General features: G+C 40.8%; 1 protein-coding gene across 2 annotated transcripts in view; it reads right to left on the bottom strand.

Annotated features, from left to right (window-relative positions):
* The window catches only part of FGGY (FGGY carbohydrate kinase domain containing), a 469171-nt gene extending 442278 nt beyond the window's left edge, over nt 1–26893 (bottom strand). Inside the window, exons 1-3 of one of the 2 annotated variants that reach the window (XM_011973863.1) lie at nt 26684–26833; nt 7339–7355; nt 1261–1475 (exon numbers count right to left, since the gene is read on the bottom strand). In XM_011973863.1, coding sequence (XP_011829253.1) covers nt 1261–1461 — 201 coding nt within the window. In that variant the 5' untranslated portion in view covers nt 1462–1475; nt 7339–7355; nt 26684–26833. Of the gene's footprint in view, nt 1–1260; nt 1476–7338; nt 7356–26683 lie in introns of both variants that reach the window. The other variant, XM_011973864.1, reaches the window with a different exon arrangement.
* Nucleotides 26894–27142: the final 249 nt, after the last annotated feature.

Genomic DNA, 27142 nt, shown 5'->3' with positions numbered 1-27142 from the left:
CTGCCTTCTTCTCCAGGGCCACTAACAGCAGCCCAGAATTCATTAAAGTTTAAACAGACTGATCAATAGGGACAGAATGGTGAATTGTCCATCGGCAAATTACCAAGCACTTCATGAATATTTAAGGAACTAAACTAGGAACAGGGGAAAGAAGGAATCCAGGACTTTATTTTTCCCTATGGAAAAAAAGACAAAAGGATCTCTGCCATGACTGATCACCAAGATATAAAATCAAAGTCAAGTGAAACTTTAAAAACAAACAAGAATTGTGAAGCACTGCTTCCCTTCCCAAGCCAGCGGGCTGCATCCAATCCAAGGCCACTCAAGGTGAGCACATGCCTGGCATCAATGGGAGACACTCCAGTCTGACTTCTTTGCTTTCTCAGAACACACCATGTTTTCATGCCACCATGCTTTTGCATATGCTATTCCCTCTGCCCAAAATGCAGTTCCTCTCATCCCCATTTGTCCACTTGGAAGGCAGGAGAGTCCACTGATTAAGAGTGCACCTTTGAGGCAAAGGTATAAAAAGGATACATTGGACTCTGGGGACGCGGAGGAAAGCGTTGTGGGGTGGTGAGGAATGAAAGACTACACATTGGGTACAGTGCCCACTGCTTGGGTGATGGGTACACCAAAATCTCAGAAATCACCACTAAAGAACTTATGTAACCAAACACCACCTGTTCCCCAAAAACCCATAGAATTTTTTTTTAATTAAAAAAAAAAAAAAAAGAGTGCACCTTTGGAGTCAGACTGCTTTGTTCTAGTCCAGCCTCTGCTACATACTGTGTGAACTTGAGTAAGTTACCTAACTTTTCTGTGCCTACATTTCTCCCTCAATAAAATGGGGGTAGTGATAGTACTACCTTTATAGGGTCACGTGAAGATCCAACTACACAGTGCAAGTTAACACATTTTACACAGCCTTTGGCACACATGAAAGGCATGGTAAATGTTAGTAAGGTGATCAGTGAATTCTTCCACATGTGGTCACACCTCAAGCTGTCCTGTCTTCCCTGAGCCCCCTTCGGTTAGCTCTTTCCCCAGCTCCAGCTATAGTTACTTTGCTCCCAGCTCTTACCATGTATTAGCGGTTTATCAGTCTCTGCCAGTAGACTGTGAGCTCCTGAAGGGCAAGGCCTATTTACCTCTACATCTAAAGTTACCCCAACATAGTTTGTGGCACCAGAATGACACAGGACAAACACTCAGCAGGTAGGAACATGAACAAGGAGAGAACATCAGTTTTGCCCATACCTTTGTAACAACACAGCACGCAGCCCAGATGTCCTCAGAGGACTGCTCATGGTGGTTGAACTGGGGCTCCCACTTCTTAATTGGCTGGTCTGCAAAAGCCAACAGGACCCCACTCTGGTCCACCAGAGCTGCGCGGACACTGCCTGTTCCAACATCCACACCCACATAGTACCTCTCTGGTTTCTGTTCTCCACCAGACATTGCAGTTCCTCCACCTATAGTAAGCAAGAGTAAAAACCAAATGAAGACCAAGTAGATCTGCAAAGACAGTCACAAAACATCTCAAAAGTAGAAATAAAAGAGTTACCACTATCTAACTGGTAGCCATTTGTTATTTATTCATCCAACAAACATTTTTAGCGCTAACAGTATACTAATAAACATTGAGCTACATGGTGGGTGAACAGGACAGATATGGCCTCAGACATGGCATTTCCATTCTTGAGAGAGAGTCAGACATTAAGCATTTAAGTACATAATTATTTAGGCAAAGTTGTGATGAGTGCTATAAGGGCAAGTACAGACGAGTTTCTTCTCAGTGAATTTCAATCAACAAGGACAGAAGTCACGGTACTGAAAAGGAACCTTGTCCTCCTAGTCAGTCATTCATTCAACAATTACCTACTGAGTACCTCTTATGTGCAAGCACTGTGAAAAGTGTGTATGTCCCCTCTACTCTTCACTATGACTCCAGAAGGTGAGGCTATTTACATTTCTATGTTACAGGTGTTCAAGGTGAGAATCCAAGAGATAAGTAACTTTTTGCTTAATGCTAGCTAGGTCTATGCATAAATTCAAACAGAAAATGTACATTATTATAATGATATACACTACACTGATTAAGAAGCAAGTCTATGAGAAGTTAAGGAATTTAATCAGTTTCACTCAGGGGCAGCCTGGACCTAAAGTCCCACATTTGTGCAATCCCAAGTCTCATGCTCTTTCTTTTGTTTCTTAAAAGCTTTCAGTATAGGTTTGGAGAAGAGGCAAATATATTGCAGCTGTGTCATGAAGTGACTGGGAATTGGGAAGGAACCCTGAGGAGACAAGATCAGGAATTAATTAGACAATCTGTTTTCCTTACAGACCCCTTGTGAGTTACAAGGAAATCTGACCAGAGAACACTCAGGAATTCCTTGGCCTTCATGGCTGCTCTAAGTCCCTTTGGTCAGATTAGCCCGCATGACATGGAATCTCATAGAGGCTTTTATTCTCCAGATTGGCCTTTGAAAGAATAAGAACAAGCTCCCAAGACAACTGAGCAGGTGAAAGCCTTACAACTCTCCAGGTGAGCTCCAGGTAGTCCCACCGCCCAGAGTCTAATTTCAACCTGGGCAACCTTCTGTACCCTTCAACTTCAGAAAGAAAATGTTTCCCTAGCCAAGTCAAAAGTGGAGATTCTAAAAGAAAATCAACCAGCAGATGTTCAGTATACTGCTTCCTAGATATTTATTCCAATAAACAACAAATAAAACAATAAAAACAACCCATTAAAAGTAACTGTTTCTGTCTTAATCGCAATGATTCCCCAACTGAATTGTAACCCTTTTGGCTTTGTGGCTCATGAGCAGGTGAAAAATAAAATGGAGAAGCGACAGTAATAACATTTGCTCCGTTCATCACAGCTTCGTCAGACCCACACTGGTGTGTAACCTCAACTTCTCTCCCTTGCTTACATTCCCCTTGGGGACCTCCATATGACCATTAGCACCAGTTTTCAAATCATTCATTCCATCATTCATTTAACAGTGATACCTTCTCTTCAAGCCATTATTTGAAGAAAACAAAACAGATAAAAAGAGAGTTGCTCTGAAGCAAAGATCACCCTTGCCCCACCCTCCAGCCCTTCTCCCCAGCAGTCCCTCTGTTAGGTCCTCTCTCAGGACAACTGAAAACCACCAGCTTTGAGCTGTGATATAGCCCATGGCCTCAGCTCGGCATCTCACGTCCTCCACGGGCTCCCTCTGCCTGCCATCCAGCCCTGCCTAATACAGTCCTGCTCATTCTCACTCCAGGCTACAGACATCCTCAAACTCCTCATAGGCTCTCAATTGCCCCCAACTGCTAAAGGCCTCCCCGATCCTTTGCTCATCCCTTTTTAATTCTCTCCTTTCCTTGTCTGCCCAGTGACCACGGAATTATATTTTAAGACCCAGGTCAGCCATCACCTCTCCTTGGAAAAGGCTTCCTTACCTTTCTCCCCTTGCATACATACAAAGGATGCCAACATGGTATCGTGTCCCTGCTTTCTTTTAAAACTTACCACTCTGGAATCACAATTTTATTTTTCTTTCCATGTCTGTCTTCCTAACTGAATCTGAAAAAAATGAACTTATCAATTTCTGCATCCCAAGCTCCTTACACAGTGTCTGGCACATAATAGGTTTTCAGTAAATGTTTACTGAATGAACAACTGCATCAGTGAATCAACAGAAATAAGGATGAGCAGGTCCATGCCTTAATAGTTTGAATTTCTAAGTTTGTACTTATATGTGCTAGTGTTTTACCTTATTTTAATCTCTTATGACTCATTCTTCTAGTTCACAAATACTTACTGTAGGCGACAACCACATTTTATTCATTCTACGGCACTCATTTTTCCATATTTAGCTTCTCTAAAATCAGTGCGAACCTTACAATCAATGGTATGTTACAATTAATTGGTATCATTTCCTTTCTTACTTCATGGTATACGAAATAATGGTGCATCTTGCAATCGGTGACATCTGAGACTCAGAAGAAATGCAGAAGACAGTAACACCAGGAAGCCTGCTGAGGATACACTGATTGACAAAATAGGGGCAATGCCTTCGCTGAGTTTCCTCAATTTTATAACCTGCAAACAGGAAGAAGATTGAAGCTAGCCACTCTACCTTCCCTCTCTACCAACCTCTCACAGCTGCTTACTTTACTTGGAATCCCCTCTCTTGGCTTCCCACTGTCTCTACTGCAAAGGCCCCCAGGGGTGCTGCTCCTTAACACTGATCCTAGCATGCTAACAACTCCTTGCCCTTGGCTAGACCTTTGCAAGACTACTATAAACACTTAGGAAGAAACAAAGAAATAAATAGGAAATGAAAAATCTATGCAACACCCTGGCTTACACAGACCTGGCCAGCCAGCATCCAGGCTTGTCTCTACTCCAGCCAGCTCTGATGACAAGAGAGATTCCCCATGGGGCTAGCCCAAGTGCTCAGGCTTGGGTTCCTCACTTTTGACTCCCTCTCTGATGAAGAGAGTAATATGAGAAAATACATCATCTTACCACCCTACCCACATCCTGATTCCTTTCCAGTAAAATGCAAAGAGGCAGATTTCCACTCTACAGTTGGCCCTGGACTTGCTCCAGTTCTGGTTTCTGGAAGGAGCCCACCCTTCACAAGAGCCCCCTTTACATGGAGAATGGAGGTGTATGATTACAGTTAATTCCAGCTGCCGCCTGTGTCACAGCTATAAGCCCAGTGCCTGGCATACAGCAGGAGCTCAGTAAGTCCTTGTAAATCAGTGAATGGGTGTCTTTAAAATTCATCACTGGGGAAATAAAAAAAAAGATACCATGTTTACCATGTATCTGACATTCTGCTAAGCAGCTTGATTACAATGCCTGACCACAATTCTTGAAGACAGTAACTATGATCACTCCCATTTTACTGATGAGGAAAATGAGTCCTAGACAGGTAGTCATATTACTAGGCAGTAATACAATGGATAGTAATCCATTCCCTCTGGTTCCATCAGCCCTAACCTTTCTCAGGATGCTCCACTGCCTCCTGCTATTCCTCTATTTACTAAATGCCCATTTGTCAAGGACTCTGCTGGGGGCCTCTGCCTATTGTGCCTAAGGTTGGCTGACTCAGAACCCAGGCTATTCATCTTCAGAGACTGACCCTTCCATAATACCAGGTGGCCTGCTTCCAGCAAACTATGGATTTCTATAACACATTATCAAGGCACCATGCAAGAAAGAGTCAAACTGTCCCAGCGTCATTCACACACATCACCCAGTTCATGTTTTCCTATGAAATAGATCCTACTTGAATATTTCGGGTTTACCACTTTTCCCATTATTATAGTTCTAACTGATCTCTATGATTATTTCCATACCTGGAAACTGAAAGCAGGGACGTTCAAGCCCTTGGGCAGCTTCCCTGAAATTCGACCTGTGAGCTGCAGCAGAGGACTTTCTGCATCACAGGTCCCCTGATCTTCCCCCTCTATGCCCTTTGTTCCTGGGTCACGAATATGATCTGCTGTGTCCTGGACTCCTAATCTTATGCAACCAGTACCCCTTAGCCTCAAAAAGTAAAGTAACTGCAAAGTGGAAAACATTATTCCTTTTTCTAGTTTGTAAAGAAAAAAAGGATAAGGATCCTCATCGTGTCCCTCATTCCCATACAATGTTAATCTCATTGACTGAAACCCAATCAGCTTGGTAAACCTATCACCACTTTATTATACCTCAGCAGGGTGGAGTAATTTGCCCAAAGTGACACAAACAGTAAATGGCATCAGGATTTGAATCAGTCTCTTACCGCAAGTTTAGGGCTCCTTCCACAACATCCAACTAAAAATGAAAGCCAAACCCTTTGATTACTGCTTTAATAAGAACAACAAATGCAGCAAGAAATACCTATTGAGCTCTGAGCTGTAGATCACCACGTGACTCCATGATTTCATTTAATCCTATAGCAACCCTGTGAGGTAGGCAGTATGAACCCCATTTCCCAACTAAGGAAAGACGTTCTCAGACAGGAAGCTGTTTAAAGTTGCATGGCACAGAAGCAGAGGGGCTGGGGTTTGAGGCTAAGTCAATGTGACTCCAAAGCCCGCATTATGAATGGTGAGAGTCGGAACTGGGGTTTCATTTCATTCTTTTTAGGCAAAGATAAATACTCTGAAAAGAAAAACAGCTGTTAGGGATATGGGGAGGGTGGTCAGGCGGAAAGAAATGAGGGCATGGACTGTGGACGGCCAAGAGAAAGAAAAATAACAGAAATTCAAGCTGTGCTGCGCACAAGTCCTGGGACATATCTACACTTCTCAGTCTACAAGACGTTTCAAAGCACAGAAACAGCCTCCTGTCCAAGTCCCCAGCATGGACAGGACTGACTTTTAGCCCCTATTTATGATCAAAAGACTGTTCTGTATAAATATTTATACAGTTCATTAAATAATAGCCTGTATAAATATTGTTAGAAATCTGCCACAGGAAACCACAGACTTTGTAGCTGATTCTTCAACAAACGTGCAAACTGCTCAAATGCAGTGTGAAAAAAGGAAAAGGGGACCTGGAAATAGAGGGCTGTCCTTTGCAAACGGATTTTAACAATCCTAAGAAGGGGGTACAAGCTACAAATACTCAGCTAAAAACCGATCATGTGGGGATTGTTCTTTTATACTTTTCTCCTTCTTTCCCTCTGAAGCATCTAAGAGCATTAAGATTGCTGCCTAGGATGACAATCTCCCAGGAGTGAATGAGCTTACCCTATTTCTTAAGGGGCCACTCCTTCAGGATCTATTTGGTGACAGTCCACAGAAGCAGTGTCCCAGAAATCTGGGAAGGAATTCAGTATCCTCTTTCAACTTTGATCTTTGGACTTTGCTGGGAGTTGATGTATACAAGTCCTGTGCAATTTATTTAGTTAGTTATACTGCAATGAGGGATTTGCTAAGATTGAGAAGGAAAAAGATAAACAATGAGTTTAGCTTGCCCACCTCAGTCTTCTTAACAGAAAGGACTGAATACCACTTTCAACAATTCTCACATGCTCTAAGACGGTGGGAAAATTTGAAATGAGAAGGAAAGAGATGATTTGGCAAAAATGTTGGTTCTCTGGGCTCTACCAACAATACCCAGGAAGAAAAGAACAGCTTGCCAACCAAAACTTTACCTCTAAACATGAAAATTTCTTAGGGCCTCCTCTTCGGTTCTTTTTCAGCCTTTCACTCTAAGGGGAGCCATTTCTAAAAGTTTTAAGGTTGCCAAGACTGGCTCAAAAGAAACCCAAACACTTCCACGGTTCCCCAAACTTTTAGAGTCTGTAGCAATGGCCCAACACATTTTTCATCTAGACATACCTGTGGCTTGGCGTAGTCTGTAAAAAGGAGTATAAGCATATTTTCAGTCAAGTGTTCATTTTGTGGCATCCGAAGGAAGGAAGGGAGTAAGCGGGGAATCCATTCCCTGAATACTAAGAAGCTGAACCAGGCCCTTATCTAGCTCCTGGAAGAGCAGAATAACCTTTTATTCATCACTGATGTCTAACACTAATGCCTAACAAAGGACCTGGCTTGTTGCAGATCAAGAAAAATTCAAAAGAATCTGAGGAAAAGGAAGAGGGTGAAAGGAAAGTGTGGTGGGGAGAGGGAAAGAAGGGAAATGGGGGAAGGAGAGGAGAAAAGAGAAGGGAGGATGGGCAAGGAGGAAACTGAACTGGCAATAAGTGGAAGCCCGAGTGATTCACAGATAAGAAACTAAGAAATCCCTTGATTGATGGGAGGAGGGAAAAAGAAAAAAAACAGCACACATATACCTTGGCTAACAAATGACATCCACTAAATTCCTCCTGCCCCAGAAAAGTCTATTAACATAATGCAGAGAAGGAACAGATTATGAAAATGTCAGTTCTAAGAGACCCAGATGTAAATCCAAATAAACAAAACACAAACCAACAAAACCCTTTCTCTATTCTGAGGGTCAGCCACTCACACCTGGAATGTTTCCTGTCACCAACTGGAAAGACCTCAAGACCCCCAGCACAAAGAAGTTCACATGTGGGACCCATGACATGTAGGTTCCTGGAGCCAGCTGGCTAACAGGCTCTGAAGATCCCAGACATCATAGAACATGAGAAAACAACATCACACACAATCTCTGGGCCCAGAAGTTCTCAAAAGAAGCTCCAACAAGGAGTGCAGAAGTCATCCTGCTAAGCAATGCAAGACTGTGTCTTGACAACTGAGGACACAAGCTGGGTCTATCTTATCCACCTCTGTATCCCCAGTGCGTACATACACAAATAAATTCAATATGTATTAGGTACTCAATAAGGAGCTGATGAATGGAATAACAAATAGTCACTTCATTTGGGAGAAATGAAGGCAATTCTTCTCCACAACACTAAAAAATAAATCTTCAATATCAGGGTCACCATATTCAATTCAGAATAGGAAACCTGATGCTTGTCCCATCTGTGTCTACCACTGACTGACTTGGGGCAAGTCTCTTCACTGATGTCTCTCTTCACAGGTATGAGACTCATGAATTCTATACAACTACTCCAAGGGGTTGTTGTGAAGATTAAAGGAAATAATGAGCACAGAGCGCCCTTTAAAAGGCAATTCCTTTATAACAAGAATCAATGGCACTGTGAGTCCAGAAGGAAAATTTGGGTGTAATAGTATAGCATCACCAAAGACACTCTACAGCCTTCTTACTCAAAGTGTGGGCCTCAAATCAACCTTCACTTCCAACACTGAATCACCTCCTGAAAACCACATCTTTTTAAAATAACGTTTTATTAGGCTGGGCGTGGTGGCTCACACTTATAATCCCAGCACTTTGGGAGGCCGAGGTGGGCAGATCACGAGGTTAGGAGATCAAGACAGTCCTGGCTAACATGGTGAAACTCCATCTCTACCAAAAATACAAAAAATTAGCTGCGCGGGGTGGCGGGCACCCGTAGTCCCAGCTACTTGGGAGGCTGAGGCAGGAGAATGGCATGAACCCAGGAGGTGGAGCTTGCAGTGAGCCGAGAGCGCACCACTGCACTCCAGCCTGGGCAACAGAGCAAGACTTCGTCTCGAAAAAAATAAACAAATATATATATATATTTTTTTTTCCCCTTAGGTTTTTGGGGAACAGGTGGTGTTTGGTTACAAGAGTAAGTTCTTTAGTGGTGATATGTGAGATCTGGGTGAACTCCTCACCCAAGCAGTATAAAATGAACTTTGTAGTCTTTTATCCATCACTCCCTTCCCACTCTTTCCCACTGAGTCCCCAGTGTCCACTGTGTCATTTTTACGCCTTTGCATCCTCATAGCTTAGCTCCCACTTATGAGTGAGAACATACAATATTTGGTTTTCCATTCCTAAGTTACTTCACTTAGAATAATAGTCTCCAATCCTATCCAGGTTGCTGAGAATGCCATTAATTCATTCCTTTTTATGGCTGAGTAGTATTCCATCGTGTGTGTGTGTGTGTATCATAGTTTCTTTACTCATTGATTGATGGGCATTTGGGTTGTTTTCAGATTTTTGCAATTGCTGACACCCACATCTTTTAATATATGTTACCTATACCTAGTCATTCTCGCCACATCTAACAAGCTTGATTTCCAGCAAACAAACAAATATTAAGTGCTTTCACTATGCCAGGATGCTAGGAATAAGAGGCTGAAAAATACATTATCTCTAATTTTAACAAACTGACAGTCTAATGTTACGGTCTGAATGCTTGTGTCCTCCAAAAATGTATGTGTTGAAACCTAACCCCTAAGGTGATAGTATTAAAAAGTGAGACCTTTGGGAGATGATGAGGTCATGAGAAAGGAACCCTCATGAGCAGGATTAGTGTCTTCATAAAAGAGGCCCAAGGAAGACTCTTGCCCCTTCTACCATGTGAGGACACAGCAACAAGTCAGCAGTCTGCAACCCAGAAGACAGTCCTCACCAGATACCAAATCTGCCACTGCCTTGATCTTAAACTTCCCAGCCTCCAGAACTGTAAGAAATAAATGTTGCAAATTAGCCACTACTTTTATGGTATTTTTTCATAGCAGCCTGAATATACTAAGATTAATGTAAAGACCTGAATTTTGAATATCAAATGGTGATGACTCAAGTTATTCCTCATTTATATACCTCAAGCAAAACCTAATGCACCTAGTAAAACTGCATATAGTGGTAAAGTGGCTTCATGCTGCCACCAGAATTCTGATCACCCATACTTTAGGAATGAGGCATCCCATACCAACTCCACCTTTTTCCGTAGAATGAAGAGAAGTTAGTGAGTTAATGGAGGTACCAGTTTACTGCTTTCATTACTGTTCCAACAGTTCTGACCAACGAGGTCAGAAACTCAGTATTTTTCAGGATTTTGGGAATCCTTATGCTCTTTACTGAGCCCATTTTTAAAGACTAACAAGAGGTGATTGGAAGAGGGACATGGTATTAAATCAGAAAGACAGTAGAAAAGTTGGCTATCTTTTTAAATTTAAAGTTAGATTCCAAAAGGCAGAAAAGACAGAACCTACCAAATCCCCATGTGTGCCTCACAATGTGGCAGCCACAATAATCCAAACTGAGCCAGTTTTGGATGGTGAACCGTCTTCAATGGTGGCCAGAAACCATCACCTTCCTGTTTGGGTGAGGGAGAAGGGACAAGATGGAGGAAGGTAAACAAGAAGGCACCGCCCCTGTTGCTTCCAGGTTCTTCCTCACCAACTTTCCCGCGCGCGGGAAAATGCAGCCCATGCCCGGGAAGATGCAGATCAACTGAGCATGCACCAGGTGACATCAATCCGAAGAGATCGAAATTTACCTGGCCACGCCTATGGAGACGCCCCTATCACACCCTTATCCCGCCCACTGCCCTCCCCCTTCCAGTACCAAAGCATAAAAGTCCCCCGCTGGCAGGAGCCAGTATGACTTCTTCGGCCCCCATTTCGTGGACTGGAGACCCTCACCCGAGAGCACCGGTGCGACTTCCCTGGCCCCCCCCAACACCTGAGGACCAGAGAACCTCGCCCGAGAGTGTGCGCATATTTGCAATAAAAGACTGCCACTTTCTTATGTACTTTGGCCTCATGTTTAATTATTTAGCTCTCCTAAATTAAATTAAATTAAACAAAACACTTCCAAGAGTCACACGGGTAATGCCCAACAGCAGTCACAAGGAAAACATAAAATCCAAACTTGGCTGAAGCCAAATGCACAGAACAAGTCCTAAAGATATCATGGATGAAAAATCTGACTCATCAAATGACATCCCCAAACTCCACCAACAAACATCCCCTTAAAGAAATGAAACTTCAGATCTCCCATACCATCTTCCATAAAACCCTGCTTACTCCCTCCCAAGGGTTCTGTTCAACCTTGTGTTCCAATAAAGCACATTTACTTCTTTATAATGTCTTCCTGTGTTGCCGTACCAAGCCATTCCCTTTACAGAGAAAAGGAGAGGAGAACCCACATTTATAACATCTACCAAAATATATGTTGTTTCTCCCATCTACACGAGGAAACTGAAATGCTAAAAGAGTCAATATCCTGTTGATAGTCGCAAAGCCCATAGAGGGACAAAGCCATATTAAAGTACAGGTTTGCCAAAAGCAATTGCAAAAAATGACAAAATTGACAGATGGGATCTAATTAAACTAAAGAGTTTCTGCAGAGCAAAAGAAACTATCAGCAGAGTGAACAGGCAACCTACAGAACAGGAGAAAATTTTTGCAATCTACCCATCTGACAAAGAACTAATATCCAGAATTTACAAGGAACTTAAACAAATTTGCAAGACAAAAACAAACAATCCCATCAAAAAGTGGGCAAAGGATATAAACAGACACTTCTCAAAAGAAGACCATTTATGCAGCCAACGAACATATTTGTAAAAGCTCAACATCACTGATGATTAGAGAAATGCAAATCAAAAACACGATGAGATACTATCTCATGCCAGTCAGAATAGTGATTATTAAAAAGTCAAGAAACAATAGATGCTGGCGAGGCTGTGGAGAAACAGGAATGCTTTTACACTGTTAGTGGGAATACAAATTAGTTCGAGCATTGTGGAAGACAGTATGGCGATTCATCAAGGATCTGGAACCAGAAATCCCACTTGACCCAGCAATCCCATTACTGGGTATATACCCAAAAGAATATAAATTATTCTACTATAAAGACACATGCCATATGTTTATTGCAGAACTGTTTACAATAGCAAAGTCATAGAACCAACCCAAATACCTATCAATGATAGACTGGATAAAGAAAATGTGGTACATATATACCATGGAATACTATGCAGCCACAAAAAGGAATGAGATCATGTCCTTCACGGGGACATGAATGAAGCTGGAAGCCATCATCCTCAGCAAACTAACACAGGAAGAGAAAACCAAACACTGCATGTTTTTACTCATAAGTGAGAGCTGAACAATGAGATCACATGGACACAGGGTGGGGAACAACACACAGTAGGGCCTTTTGGGGGCTGGGGGGACGAGGGGAGGGAACTTAGAGGACCAGTCAATAGGTGCAGCAAATCACCATGGCACATGTATACCTATGTAACAAACCTGCAGGTTCTGCACCTGTATCCTGGAACTTAAAGTACAATATTGAAAAAACAAGAATCTTAAAAAAAAAAAAAAAAAGGTTCAGGTTTGTTATCAGCCAGAGCTGAACTCTTTCTACCATCCCTGAAATGACTTGGCTTTCCACACTAACCAAGCTGCCTGTGTCCTGGACACACACAGAATGAAGTTTCAAATCTGTTTATCCTGTAAAGCCTTCTCAGATGATCATTAGAAATGCCTTCTCCATGATCCAGTTAATACAGACTACCTGATGTCACGATAAATCCTACTGTGGAAAACATTAGATATTAACTGAAAATGCTCTGCCCCCTACCTTCCTTGTATGAGTACAATGCATTGTAATGTAGTAATAAGTGGAATTACTGGGTTGTGGAGAAGAGGATTATGAATATATAAAATAGTCAAATATCTTTTAAAATAAAAAGACCATAAAAAAACTTTCTTCCTCTGCAGAGTTCTAGCAGCATTATGAGCAAGCCTTCTATGTGGCTTGTGGCTGAAGCACCATGTTCCTCTTTGGAGCAGCCTCCCTCCCAAGCAGGGGATCCCATTTAAATAGGAACACACACTGAGGAGAGAAGGACGATGGAGAGAGGGTCCACCCAACAAGTGGATCAACAGAGTCAGTCCATCTTCGACAAACCCTATGGACACCCCAAGTTCCCTAAATGCAGACATTTAAATGTGATAGTTTCTTACTCCTGTGCCAGGACCCTGGAGACAGAAAGGGAGATAGCGGGGGGGGGGACTCATTTCCTAATTCTAAATGCAGAATTATTTCATTTTAATCCCTAATATGCCAATTACAAAACTAGGCCCATAATGGGGAAATGATATGCAAATTTAGTGATTTCTTCTTACACAGATTCTTCCTTTTGAAATGTGAATTCCCGACCTCTCTTTGCGTTCTGAATAATTTAAACATATACATACAGTTTCTCCCGTCATTGCTTTCTTCTTCAAGAGGTTTCTGCTGATTTGCTGACATAATTAACTAGGAAATGATTTTCTACAGAACCAGACCCTCAAGGCAATGCTATTATCATTAGCATATTGGCTGAAATCCACAGTTTTTCCCAGAAAGTCACTCAAATTAAAACAACAAAAGAACCCACCAATGTTACTGACTGCTGCAAGATCTCAGCAAATTCAGGAGGAGGTGAGGACAGTATCAGGTAAAGCAACAAAATCCATTCTCCATGTGATCATGCAAAATTCCCTCCTCAGAGACAATGCCAAGCCACAGATGGGTTGAAGTCTTTGGCCCATTCTTATGTCTACCTGTTTATGAAGACTGGTCTGGTAGCTTTTTTATTTTTTTCTCACTCTGTCACCCATGCTGGAGTGCAGTAGTGCAATCTCCACTCACTGTAGCCTCTGCCTCTCCGGTCTCAAGCAATTCTCTTGCCTCAGGCTCCCAACTAGCTGGGATTGCAGGCACATACCACCACACCCAGCTAATTTGTTTTTGTATTTTTAGTAGAGACAGGGTTTTCCCACGTTGCCCAGAATGGCCTCGAACTCCTGGCCTTAAGTGATCTGCCCATCGTGGCCTCCCAAAGTGCTGGGATTACAGGCATGAGCCACCAGGCTTGGCCCTGGTCTTGTAGCTTTAAGGCCGAAGGTGAAAGGCCTAAAGAATGAATTATTTGAAGATTAAACATTAGACTTGACCATTCCACAAACATGTCTCTGTCAAAAGTACCACTAGCTAAAGTACAAGCTTAAACAGCACCAATGCTTCTTCTGCCCGAAATAAAGCCCAGTATCTTTATTTGCCCCACAAGGACCTCTAAGCTCAGGCTCCTGCCTGCCTCACTTACCTTAGCTCCCGGCCTCTCTCCCTAACCTCAACCTTCATACTTCAGTGCTACAAAACTACTAGAAACTACTCAAAGGAAGGCTTGGCGCTTTTGTTCATACTGTTCCTTCTACCTGTAATGCAAAGAATACAAACTTACAGTTCACAGAAAAATAAATACATAGGAACCTTTCAACTCACAAATAGTGCAGGAATATAAATCAAAACAACACTAAGATATAAATTTACATCTCACAAATAGGAAATTGAAAATTTTGACAATACCCACTTGGCAAAAGTGTGGAGAAACAGGCAGTTTCATACACTTTTCGTAGAAAAGTGATTCCACCTTTGATAGAATAATTTAGTACTATCTGTCCACTTTTAAAATCCCGTCTTTTACCCAACAGTTTAACTTCTAAGAATTTATCTTCTAAGAATGTATGCACTGGCTCACCAAAAAGATACACAAAAACATCCACCACAACCTTTTTATGTAAATGCAAGAACATATCCCCGAACACCCTAGAAGGAAATTAAATGATTATTAATAGGGGACTTTCCAAAATTGATACATCAGTAGTTGTTAAAAAGAATGAGAAAAAAGAAAGCTGCTAATTATATATTATTAACTAAAAAAGCAAGTTCTTAGATGGTACAGTATGACTCCACTGGTATTATTTTTTGATAAAGAATAGAGCAAAAGCTCTATTTTCTTCATGCAATACAGTGGTTCTCAAAGTTTTATTTTCTCAAATTTTAACAGGGCCGTTGGTGGTCTCTAGAAGAGCAGCAGCATTAGTATCACCAGGGAACTTGGTAGAAATTCAAAGTCAGGCCCCCTTCCAGCTTCAACGACTCAGAAACACTGCAGTGGGGTTCAGCAGTCTGTGCTTTAAAAAGGCCTCCAGGTGATCCTGATGGATGCTAGAGTTTGAGAACCACTGTACTGTATAAAGACCTATCATAAAAGATTTCAGGAAAGACACACAAAACCTGCTTACTGCAATGACATCCAGCAAAAAGAAATACAGTGGAGGTTTCGAGGCCATTTACCTTTCCCTCTCTGGGCTGTCTGAATGTTCTCAATGAGCAGCTATTACAGTAATAGGAAGGAAGACCTTCTCTGTATTGAGCTGAACTGTGCTTGGCATAGCTTCTACCCTCTAGTCCTAATTTTTATCCCAAAGGATCATCCAAACTGCCTTTTTTTTACCCTTATACGTGGGCTACCCTTCCAAATCTTTTAAGATGACTCTGATGACCTCCTACTGGATCTTCTTTTCTCCATGCTATACATTTTCAGTTCCTGTAACTTTCCTCTATGACATGGAGAAAAGAGAATCAGCAGCATTAAGAGAAATAAAAGAAACAGAGAAGCAGCAGCATTAAGAGGCACTAACCGTATTTAATTAGAATGATCTTCAGTTACCCATGTTTCCACATGACACTGCATGGAGATGAGGTAAGCTGGGCTAGCGGCACATGGTAAGCACATGGGAAGTCTTCCTTTTCCCTCTACCTTTCTGGAGGCCCCCTGGATGCAACACATGCTGGGACATATCACTGGCCCATCCAGCCCAGCATCCAAACTCTGACAAGGATAAGTTGTTCTTGATAGGAACAAACTATCTATGACACTAACATAAAAAATAATCTGCTCTTTAAGGGAGAAGGCAAAGGGAGCTGGGGCATCTTCACAAATTGTCTTTGAAGGGGAACTCTGAGGTAATCCTTGTCAAATACCCTATTCTTCCCTTAAGGGTTCACTAGAATTAGTGTTATCTGTGTTTTATCAATATGTACCTTCGTATGAATCCAAATGTTTCTTAGACATACTTATATTTTGAGCCAACCCTCATCTTACATCAATAAATTTCTTATGAACATTTTACTCTGTGCAAGATGTGGTGCCAGTGACTTATTAGATGGCCTTGCTAATCTTTTCTGCAACTTTTAGATGGGAAACCAAGGTTCTGAGCAGTTAGGTCACCTGCCAGGGTCAAAGAGTCAGTGAATAACAGAGAAGGATTTCAACCCTATGTTCTTTCTACTATGTCACATGACAATTTTTTAAAGATCCTGAAAATAGCCTTATTCAAATGTTAAAGTTGCCACATAATTCTACAATCCCAACATTTGGTTAACTAGATTGAGTTTGATCCGTCTAAGTCACTATTTATTTTATTTATTTTATTTATTTATTTATTTATTTATTTATTTTTGAGACAGGGTCTCACTCTACCACCCAGGCCAGAGTGCAGTGATGTAATTATAGCTCATTGTAGCCTCAGCCTCCTGGGCTCAAGCGATTCTCCCACCTCAGCCTCACGAGTAGCTGGGACTAGAGATATGCACCATCATGACACAGTAATTTTAAATTTTTTATAGAAATGGGGTTTTGCCATGTTGACCAGGCTCATCTCGAATTCCTGGGCTCAAGCTATCCTCCCACCTCGGCCTCCGAAAGTTCTGAGATTACAGGCATGAGCCACCATGCTTGGCCTCATTCTTCATTTTAAAGACTTTGTCTTCTTCTCAATTTTTGTCTTGCAATATCCAGTCAGTAACCGAGTCCTTTCTTAATCTCTCTCCCATAGCCTGTTCAGCAGAATCCAAGCTACTCAGCTCTCCAGCCTAGTCTACAATGGATTTCAGTGTAGCTCAGCCCCAAATCTAGATGGTTAACGGACTGGTAATATACTTAGCCTGAACAATTTTTATTTGGTTTTCCTATCCTTCCTAAGCCCACTCTATACACGTCACTGTATATTCCTCCCCGACTACATATCCATTCTCCACCTTCTCACCCTGCTATCTGTCCTAGGGACAATAGTCTGGATCTCCAAGACTCTCTAATCCTCTGTCTTTTAGTTGGGTTTGAGCAATGGAGAGCTCTAGCTGAAGCCTCAAAGGAAGGAGGAGAGTAAGGTCAGGCCTCCTTTCCCATAGAGTTGGCCCAGGCCAGCTGCTTCTTTTGGGCTAAAATAACTCTCCAGGCAGCCTTCTCCACACGATTTCTCCTTTTGGGTTCTGGTAACCAGTCCTTCCCTCACCCTTTTGGGTCTAAGGATGTAACAGTCTTCTTGTTCAGGCATTCAGGCTGCCCTCACTTTACTCAATAGTTCTTTTATTGAAAATTATCCTAATTTAGGTATATCTTATGTTTTTCCCTTTGATATACTTCCTTCACCATGCTCTTAGCACCCTGAAGTGGTAAAAGTTCCCCTTTATTATTGGTACCTGAGTACCTCAAAAATCCCTTCCTCACATCTTCAAATAGTCCTTTCTTTACCTTTTCCTCAAAAATTCTAGTTGAATGCTTCCAATTTCAGCCAAGATGCATTAACAGGAACCATATTTACCTCCCAGCTTAAAACAATGGGGCAAAAAATAGAAAACGAAGATTCTCATGACATTGGACATGAGGCAACAGAGTAATAACACAGAGATGGGAAAAAATGAAATAAGCCCTTCAATGGTTCAAGTTTAATCCCTGGGAAATGTCTGCAGATGGTGGCACAAGAAGGACAAACACAGGCCAAGCCCAGCAGTCTCCCTGAGTTGAGGAGACAGCGCCGAAAGTCTGTGGCGAACAAAAAGGCTAGAATCTTGGGCAAGAGAGGAGAGAGCTGCAGAGAATTCCAGAGAATTGCAAAGGTACTCCCCAAGTATTCAGGAGAGTACTAATCATCCATACTAATGCATCCATATGTGAAAACAATCTGAGGCAGAAGCACCAAAAAGGATTAGAGTGAACAAATCAGTGGGCTTCACATAAGGCCAGGAAGAGTTCTATTCATAACAGCCAGAGTAGAAAGCCCCATAACTCACAGGAAATTGGGTAGAGTATAAGTTCTACCAAACATTTAAAGAATTAATATAATTCTTCTTGAACTCTTACAAAAAATTAAAGAGGAAGGAATACTTCCAAACTCATTTTATGAGGCCAGCATTACCATTACCCTTAAACTAAAGCTAGACAAGGACATTATGAGAAAAGATAATTACAGGTCAATATCCATAATGAACACAGATGCAAAAATCCCCAATAAAATACTAGCAAACCAAATTCAACAGCACATTAAAAAGATCATTCACCATAATCAAGTGAATTGATTACAATTGCATTACAACTATCCTTGTAATGCAAGGATGACTCAACATATGCAAATCAATAAATGTGATACACTACATTCACAGAACAAAGGATAAAAATACTGTATCTCAATAGATTCTGCAAAAACATTTGACAAAATTCAACATACTTTCACAATAAAAACTATCAACAAATTAGATATAGAAGGAATCCACCTCAACATTATACAGACCATATATGACAAGCCCAAAGCCAATATGATACTCAACATTAAAAAGCTGAAAGCTTTTCCTTTAAGATCAGGAACAAGAGAGAATGCCCACTCTTACCACTACTATTCAGCACAGCATTGGAAGTCCTAGCTAGAGCAACTATACAAGAAAAATAAATGAAAGGCATCCAAATTGGAAAGGAAGGCATAAAATTGTCTGTTTACAGATGACATGATGTTATATATAGAAAACTACCCAAAGACTCCAAAATAACTGCTAGACTCCAAAATTAATTCAATAAAGCTGCAGAATACAAAATCAACATACAAAAATCAGCTGCATTTCTATTTACTAACAATGAACTATGCCAAAAAGAAACTAACAATCCCACTTAAAAGGGCATCGAAAAGGAAAAAATAGGAAAAAACTTACCAACGAGGTGAAAGATCTGTCTATTGAAAACTGTAAGCCTATGATGAAAGAAACTGAAGAAGACACAAATAAACGGAAAGATATCCACGTTCATGGATTGGTAGAAATAATATTGCTAAAATAACCATACTACCCAAAGTGATCTGCAGATTCAAAGTAATTCCTATCAAAATACCACTGGCATTTTTCAAAAAAAATAGAGAAAAACAATCCTAAAATTCATATGGAACCATAAAAAACTCCAAATAGCTAAAGCAATCTTGGGAATGAAGAACAAAGCTGGAGGCATCACACTTCCCAATTTCAAATTATATTACAAAGTCATAAAATCATAACAATATGGCGCTGGAATAAAAAGAGACATATACACTAATGGAACCAATAGAAAACCCAGAAATAAACTACTCACATACAATCTACTACTCTTTGACAAAAGCAACAAAAATGCACAATGGGGAAAGGGAAGTCTCTTCAATAAGTGGTGTTGGAAAAACTGGATAGTCACATGCGAAAGAATGAAATTGAACCCTTATACTATACACAAAAATCAGCTCAAAATGGATTACAGATGTAAACCTAAGACCTGAAACCTTAAAACTCATAGAAGAAAACAGACAAAAAACTCCTCGACATTGATCTTGGCAATGATTTTTTGGATATGACATCAAAACCATGGGCAATAAAAGCAAAAATAAACAAGCGAGTCTACATCAAAGTTTCTGCACAGTAAAGGAAACAATAGAGAACATGAAAAAGCAACGTCTAAAAGAGAAAATATTTACAAATCATATATCCCAACAAGGGCTTAAAATCCAAAATATATTTTTAAAAATGTATACAACTCAAAACAAGTAACTTGATTTCTTTTAATGGGCAAAGAATTTGAATAGACATTTTCCCAAAGATGACATACAAATGCCTAATAGGTATATGAAAACATGCTCACCCATGACTAATCATCAGCAAAGTGTAAATCAAAAGCACAATAAGAAATCACTTCACACCTATTATGATAGCTATTATCAAAAGTCAAAGAATAAGTATGAGAATATGGAGAAAAGGGAATCGTTGTACACTGTTGGTGGGAATGTAAATTGGTGCAGCCATTACGGCAAACAGTACAGAAGTTCCTCAAAATAATAAAAATAGAACTACCATATGATACAGTAATCTTACTTCTGGATATATATCCCAAAGAAATGAAATCACTACTTAGTGTTATAGCTGTACTCCCATGTTCATTGCAGCATTACTCACAATAACTAAGATATGAAAACAACTTTAATGTCCATAGATGGGTGAATGGATAATGAAAATGTCATACATATATATGCAATGGAATATTATTCTGTCTCAAAAAAGATTCCTGCCATTTTCCAAAACACGGATGAACTTGGAGTACAACATCCTAAGTGAAATAAGCCAAGAACAGGAAGAAACACTGCATGATATCCCTTATATGTAGAATCTAAAAAAGTCAACTCATAAAAACAGAGAGGAGAATGACAGTTACCAGGGACTGAGGAAATGGGGAGAAGTTTCTAACAAACTTTCAGTTATTGGAAAAATTTCTAGAGATCTAATGTACAACATAGTGATTACAGTTGATAATTTACTGTATACTTTAAATGTGCTAAGAGAGTAAATCTTAAGTGTTCTCACCACACAAAAAAAGAGTAACTACATGAGGTGATGGATATAATTAGCTTGCTTGTGGTAATCGTTTCATAATGTATATCAAATTGCGTTGCACATCTTGAGTATGTATAATTTGTACTCATCAATCATACCTCAGTAAAGCTGGGGGGGAAAGGAAATGGATAACCTGAACAGTCCTATATCTATGTAATCAAACGACTTTGTATTTAGCCTCCTGCCCCCAAAACAACAACTCCGTGCTCTGATGGCTTCACTAGTGAAACCTACTAAACAGGGGTTTTTTTGGTTTTTTTGGTTGTTGTTGGAATTGTGAATGGATTTTTTAAAACTTATTTAATAAGATTCGGTTAAACTTTCAACAAACTGAAGTTCAATTTTATTTAAATACTTTAGATTTACATTTTTTATATTAACAAATTATTTTTTTCTAATCCTCCTTCCTCCTACCCCCAACCCTCAAGTAGATCTCAGTGTCTGTTGCTCCCTCTTTGTGTCCATTTGCTCTCATTGTTTAGCTCTCGCTTGTGAGAACATGCAGTATTTCTGGTTTTCTGTTTCTGTGTTAGCTGGCTCAGGATAATGTTCTCCAGCTTGCTCCATACATGCTGCTGTAAAGGACATGATCTTGTTCTTTTTGTGGCTGGATAGTATTCCATGGTGTAAAGGTACCATATTTTCTTTATCTAATCTACCACTGACGGGCATTTACATTGATTCCATGTCTTTGCTATTGTGAATAGTGTTGCAATAACATTTAAGAAACAAACATACCAATTCTACATAATCTCTTCTAGAAAAAATCAAAATGGAAGAAATACTTCCTAATTCATTCTATGAGGCCAGATTTACTGAGAGATCAGGTATTTAGATGATATAAGAAAACTGTAGATCAATATCCATCATAAGGATGGATACAAAAATTCTTCAAACTTCAGCTAATAAAATTCAACAATATAAAAAAAGGATAATATGCCCTGACCAATAGGGTTTATCTCAGGAACACAAGATTTAACACTGGAAAAAAAAAATCAATAAATGTAATTCAACACATTAAGAATCTTTTTTAAAAATACGAATGATCAGTCAGGCGCAGTGGCTCACGCCTGTAATCCCAGCACTTTGGGAGGCCGAGGCGAGCAGATGACCTAAGGTCAGGAGTTCAAGACCAGCCTGACCAACAGGAAGAAACCCATCTCTACTGGAAAAAAAAAAAAAAAGGCTGGGTGTGGTGGCGCATGCCTGTAATCCCAGCTGCTTGGGAAGCTAAGGCAAGAGAATCACTTGAACCCAGGAAGTGGAGGTTACAGTGAGCTGAGATCACGCCATTGCACTCCATCCTGGGCAACAAGAGATCACAACAGTCATAGGAAAAACAACAAAATTACAACATCCATTATTCCTTTAAAAAAATTCTCAGTAAGGCAGGAATACAATGAAACTTCCTAAACCTGATAAAGCATATCTACAAAAGATATACAACTAGCATCATGAATCATACTTAATGATGAAAAAATGAATGCATCTCCCTCAGATCAGGAAGAAGGCAACATGTCAGCTCTCATCAGTTCTATGTAAAGCAATGGTTCTGGCTAGTGGAATACAGCAAGAAAAATAAAAGGCAACCTCATTGGAAACGAAGTAAAACTATCTTTATTTACGGATGACAGGATCACCTAAATAGAAAATCTGATGGCATTTAAAAAAAAGCTCTTAGAAATAATAAGCACGTTAGCAAGATTTCAGGATACACGATCAATATACCAGTAGCAAGAAAACAATTGGAAATTAAATTTTTAAAATACCTAAAATTTTAATATCATTTACAATATCATCAAAAAATAGGAAATACCTACAGATAATTCAACAAAGATGTGTAAGACCTATGTATTGAGAGCTACAAAATATTGCCTAGAGAAATAAGGAAGACTTAAATAAATGAACAGATATAATGTGTCCATGGGTCAGAAGACTTGGTATTTCAAATGTCAATTCTCCCCCTAAATTAATGTATTCATTCAATATAATTCCAGTTAAGATCTAAATAGGCCTTTATTTTGAAATGGACAAAGTGATTATAAAATTCATATGGAATAATCAAAACAAATTTTAAAAAGAACAAAATTAAAGGACTTATACTAGCTGATTTCAGTACTTATTACAAAGCTATATTTATCAAGACTATGTGGTATTGGCATTAAAATAGACAAGAGATCAATTGAACAAAATAAAACACAAAATTGCGCCAATGTATACATGGTAAATTGATTTTTGAACAAAGGTGCAAAGGCAATTCAACGAAGGTAGGCTTTTCAGCAAATGGTGCTGGAACCACTGGATAGCCATATGCAAAAAAAACTTGATTCCATATTTCATGTCCTATACAAAAATTATCTTAAAATGATCACAGCATTAATATAAAACCAAAAATGACAAAACTTCTTTTAAAAATAGGAGGAATATTTGAAACCTTAGGTTAAGCAAAGATATCTTAGATAAAACACAAAAAAAACATGATCCATAAAAAATCAGATCGGTAACATTTATTTAACCAAAATTATAAATTAGACTTCATCAAAATTAATGCTGATTTCAAAAGACACTCTTAAGAGACAAGCATCAAAATAAGAGAAAATATTTGCAAGTTACATGTGATAAAGAAATTACAATAATAAAGAATTCTCAAAGCTCAATAAAAAGAAAATAAAAGGCTCATTTTTTTAAATGGACAAAAGATTTAAGATATACTTTACCTTAGAGGGTATACAAAGAGGAATTAAAAAGGGTACAAGCAATCTTTGGGGTTATCAGGTATGTTCTTTTGATGGTCATGATGGTTTTCATAGATATATGTATATAACAAAACTTCTCCAATTAGGCACTCTCAATAGGTACAGTTTATTGGATGTCAATTATTCCTCACTAAAGCTGCTACAAAACAGCCCACTCAAGAACACCTACTGATGACTACATTCCTTCTTATCCCTACACTCAATCAGTAATTAATTTCCATTAGATATGAGCTCTAAATTTCTCTTCAAAGAATTCATATGTCAGTATGTTCAATTATTTTCTACTTTTAAACTTAACTTCCTCATAAAGCAACCTTTTTCGATCACCTGCTCCACCCAGACTCACTGATTCATTCCGATTACCTGCTCATTCTCCACCCTGACTCATTCCAATTTCCTGCTCTGCCATAACCATTTTTCTTGCCAAACCACTCACCCTGTCACTCTCTTTAAATTAGCCAACTGGAATTAGTTTAGCCTGTGCAGTCTAACCCTAGCCAACAGGTGAACAACACAGCAGCAGGGGCCACGTGCATCAGGAATAAGACCCCCTTCCCCTCCCTTATCCAGCTGTGTGCTCACCATTGCTCCATCTGTGAGGGCATACCCTTCTATAGAAGTAAATTGCCTTGCTGAGAAGAAAAAAAGAAAATTTGATATTCAAGTGCTATTTCTTTTGTGGCACCAAAACTTTATAACATTCCTAACCATTCTATTTTCCTAATCTCTCTCCATTCCCATAACTATACACCCTAACACCTCTCTCACCTATATTACTACAATTATCTCTATCCAGGCTTTACCAATCCAATTCATTCTCCAAACTGCAGCCAGAATTAATTTTCTATAACATAAACCTGAGAGCATCACTGTTTGCCCTGCAGATATATTTCAAACTCCCCTAAGATGATTCACTAGACCCTTCCTGATCTGGCCTTCACCCTCCCCAACCTCCTGTCGGGTGACTTTCCACCTTAGCCTTTCCTGCGCAGCCATACTAATCAACCATGTGCCATGTTTCTGTAGTTCTGCACATGCTGTTCCTGGTTCATAAACTCCCTCGCCCTTTCTCCAGCCCACTGATACTTAGGCTTTGGAACTCAGCTCTAGTAGTCCCTTCCGGGAAGTCCTCCTCAATTGGCTTCCCCATGTTGAGCCATTTGCCCTTCTCTCAACTCCTGGGAGTCTTCTGCATACTTTTCACTGTGCTCATCTCACTATTACATAATCTCCCTCATAAAAGTGGATTGAAGCAAAATGGATGAAAGCTTAAAAGCAGAGACCAAGTCTTACTCATCTGCTCTTTCCCAGAGATACCACCGTTCTGGGCCCAAAGTATGTGGACAAGATGAGTGAACAAATGAATACATGAAGAACTGATTTGGATGATCTCTTACACCACTTGGGTTGATTCTATGTCCCTCCATTATAAAAAGGTGGGCGGGTGAGAGAGTAAGTGATCTCTGTAGCACATTCTGGTAAAAGAATCATTTCAAATCCCCTTGAGGGTAGGGGTAGGGGGGTTCCACTCTGGCTAGGAGATTAAGGGCAAGATTCATTACCTCAAATTGTTTTAAAAACCAGCTGGTAATTGACTGTGATTTAAACTATTTAAATCAATAAGTGAAAGGTTAGGTAAAGGGAACTATTTAAACTAATAAGTGAAAGGTTAGGGAAAGGGAACCAAATTCCAGGAAAAGACAAGGCCCACAGCAAAAACTAACACCGCCTGGAAGGCCCAGCCTCCTCCCAGTAAACTTCTTAATTTCATCCAGAAAGACACAGTTCTCCACCCTCTGGGGTTATGCCCTTCTCCCAGCACACATGTTTTGACTTCCAAATCCAGCCAGGCAGGCTCCCAACCTCCCTCCCCCTCAAAATCGATCTCCAGGCCCAGCTGACCCCCTCTGATCTGTTCCCCAAATCATCCTTAATAACAGTGCTCTGGGCCTCCCACTAGGAGGTCCTCCAAGAGCCAGGCCAGTGGCCATCAGGTCAAGAGCCAAGCATGAGGGCCCCATTAACAGGAGACTCCCAGAAGACCAAGCGGCAGTCATCTGGCTGGAAAATCCAGCAAGCAAGTTAAAAAGGAAAAAAATCAGGACATACACGTGGTGGATCACAGAAAAAAAGAGGAAAAGCAAGCAAAAACTATACAAAGCAAAACTCTACCATTTAAATAACAGCCACAACATAAAAGACTCTCCCTTCTTTATGATTTACAATTCAAAAGAATAAGCACCTCACCCCTCCTGGTCTCATACTTTAAAATTTAACCTAAGGATAACTGCTTTTCAGACTTTGGTCACGTCATGACTGACTCTTCAGGGAAGAAATTTGTGTTAAGACACAGAAGTGCTTTAGTGGAAAACAGCCCAAGATGAGGGAAATTCACCATTTTTGCACCTTGTCAATCTTTTTTTTTTTTTTTTTTTTTTTGAGGCGGAGTCTCGCTCTGTCCCCCAGGCTGGAGTGCAGTGGCGCGATCTCAGCTCACTGCAAGCTCTGCCTTTCAGGTTCACGCCATTCTCCAGCCTCAGCCTCCCGAGTAGCTGGGACTAAAGGCGCCCACCACCACGCCCAGCTAATTTTTTGTATTTTTAGCAGAGACGGGGTTTCACCGTGTTAGCCAGGATGGTCTCGATTCTCCTGATCTCGTGATCCGCCCGTCTGGCCCACCCAAAGTGCTGAGATTACAGGCGTGAGCCACCGCGCCCGGCTCCTTGTCAATCTTCAAATAAAAAGGAAACGGATAAAAATGGAAAGATATCCCTAGGCCTTCCTACTCAGGACAACTGTAAACAAACAGCATTATCTCATCTAAACTCATCTGTGCCTCAAACATTATCACAAGTGCTAGAAGCGTTTAAAGCTACAAGCAACACTAGCCTAAAAATGCCTTCGGTAGCCAGACGTGAATTAAGGGCTCCTCAAATGCTGGGAAAATGTCCTACAAGGGTAAGCGGAGGCGAGAAAGAGAACTGAATATAGTCAAATGGGCACTGATCGGAGAGGAAGCAGCACGGGTTCCAGACACCTAACGGGCAGCCTTGGATACAGTCAAGGCCGACCCTTCCCTTCCCTTCCCTTGAGTGGCCGGACGCCTCACCCAGAAGAGGACACAGGGGACTCAACAACGTCTCGGGAGCAACGGCCCGGCGGGTGTGAGACTAAGCGGCCAGAGGAGGAGGAAGGGGAGGAGGAGAAAGGGGAGGAGGAGAAAGGGCAAGAGGAGGCAACTACTGCGGCAAAAGGGAGGGAAGGGCCGGGCTGGAGAAGCCTCTTTCTGGGCGTGCGCGCTGAGAGCCTGCGCGCCAGCAAAAGCCGCCGGCGCCCACGTGGGACTGAGAGGCGGGTCACTTACAGTACTTGTCCAATCTGAAATTACATTTTAGCTAGAGAGATTCCGCACGTAGCCGCGCCGAGCCCCACGGCGCCTGGGCAGGGCGGTCCCGGGGGCGGCTGCAGCACCGCCTCGCGCACGGCCCCGCCGCGTCAGGCGCGGCCCCTGTAAAGCGCGGCCTGATTGGCCCTTTGAACCGGTCGTGGGATTGGCCGGCACCTCCGC

Source organism: Mandrillus leucophaeus, unplaced genomic scaffold (assembly GCF_000951045.1).
Source record: "Mandrillus leucophaeus isolate KB7577 unplaced genomic scaffold, Mleu.le_1.0 Scaffold14, whole genome shotgun sequence".
In the NCBI taxonomy this organism is placed as follows: domain Eukaryota; kingdom Metazoa; phylum Chordata; class Mammalia; order Primates; family Cercopithecidae; genus Mandrillus; species Mandrillus leucophaeus.
Note: the sequence above shows the minus strand (reverse complement) of the source record. Positions and strands in the feature narration are given on the sequence as shown.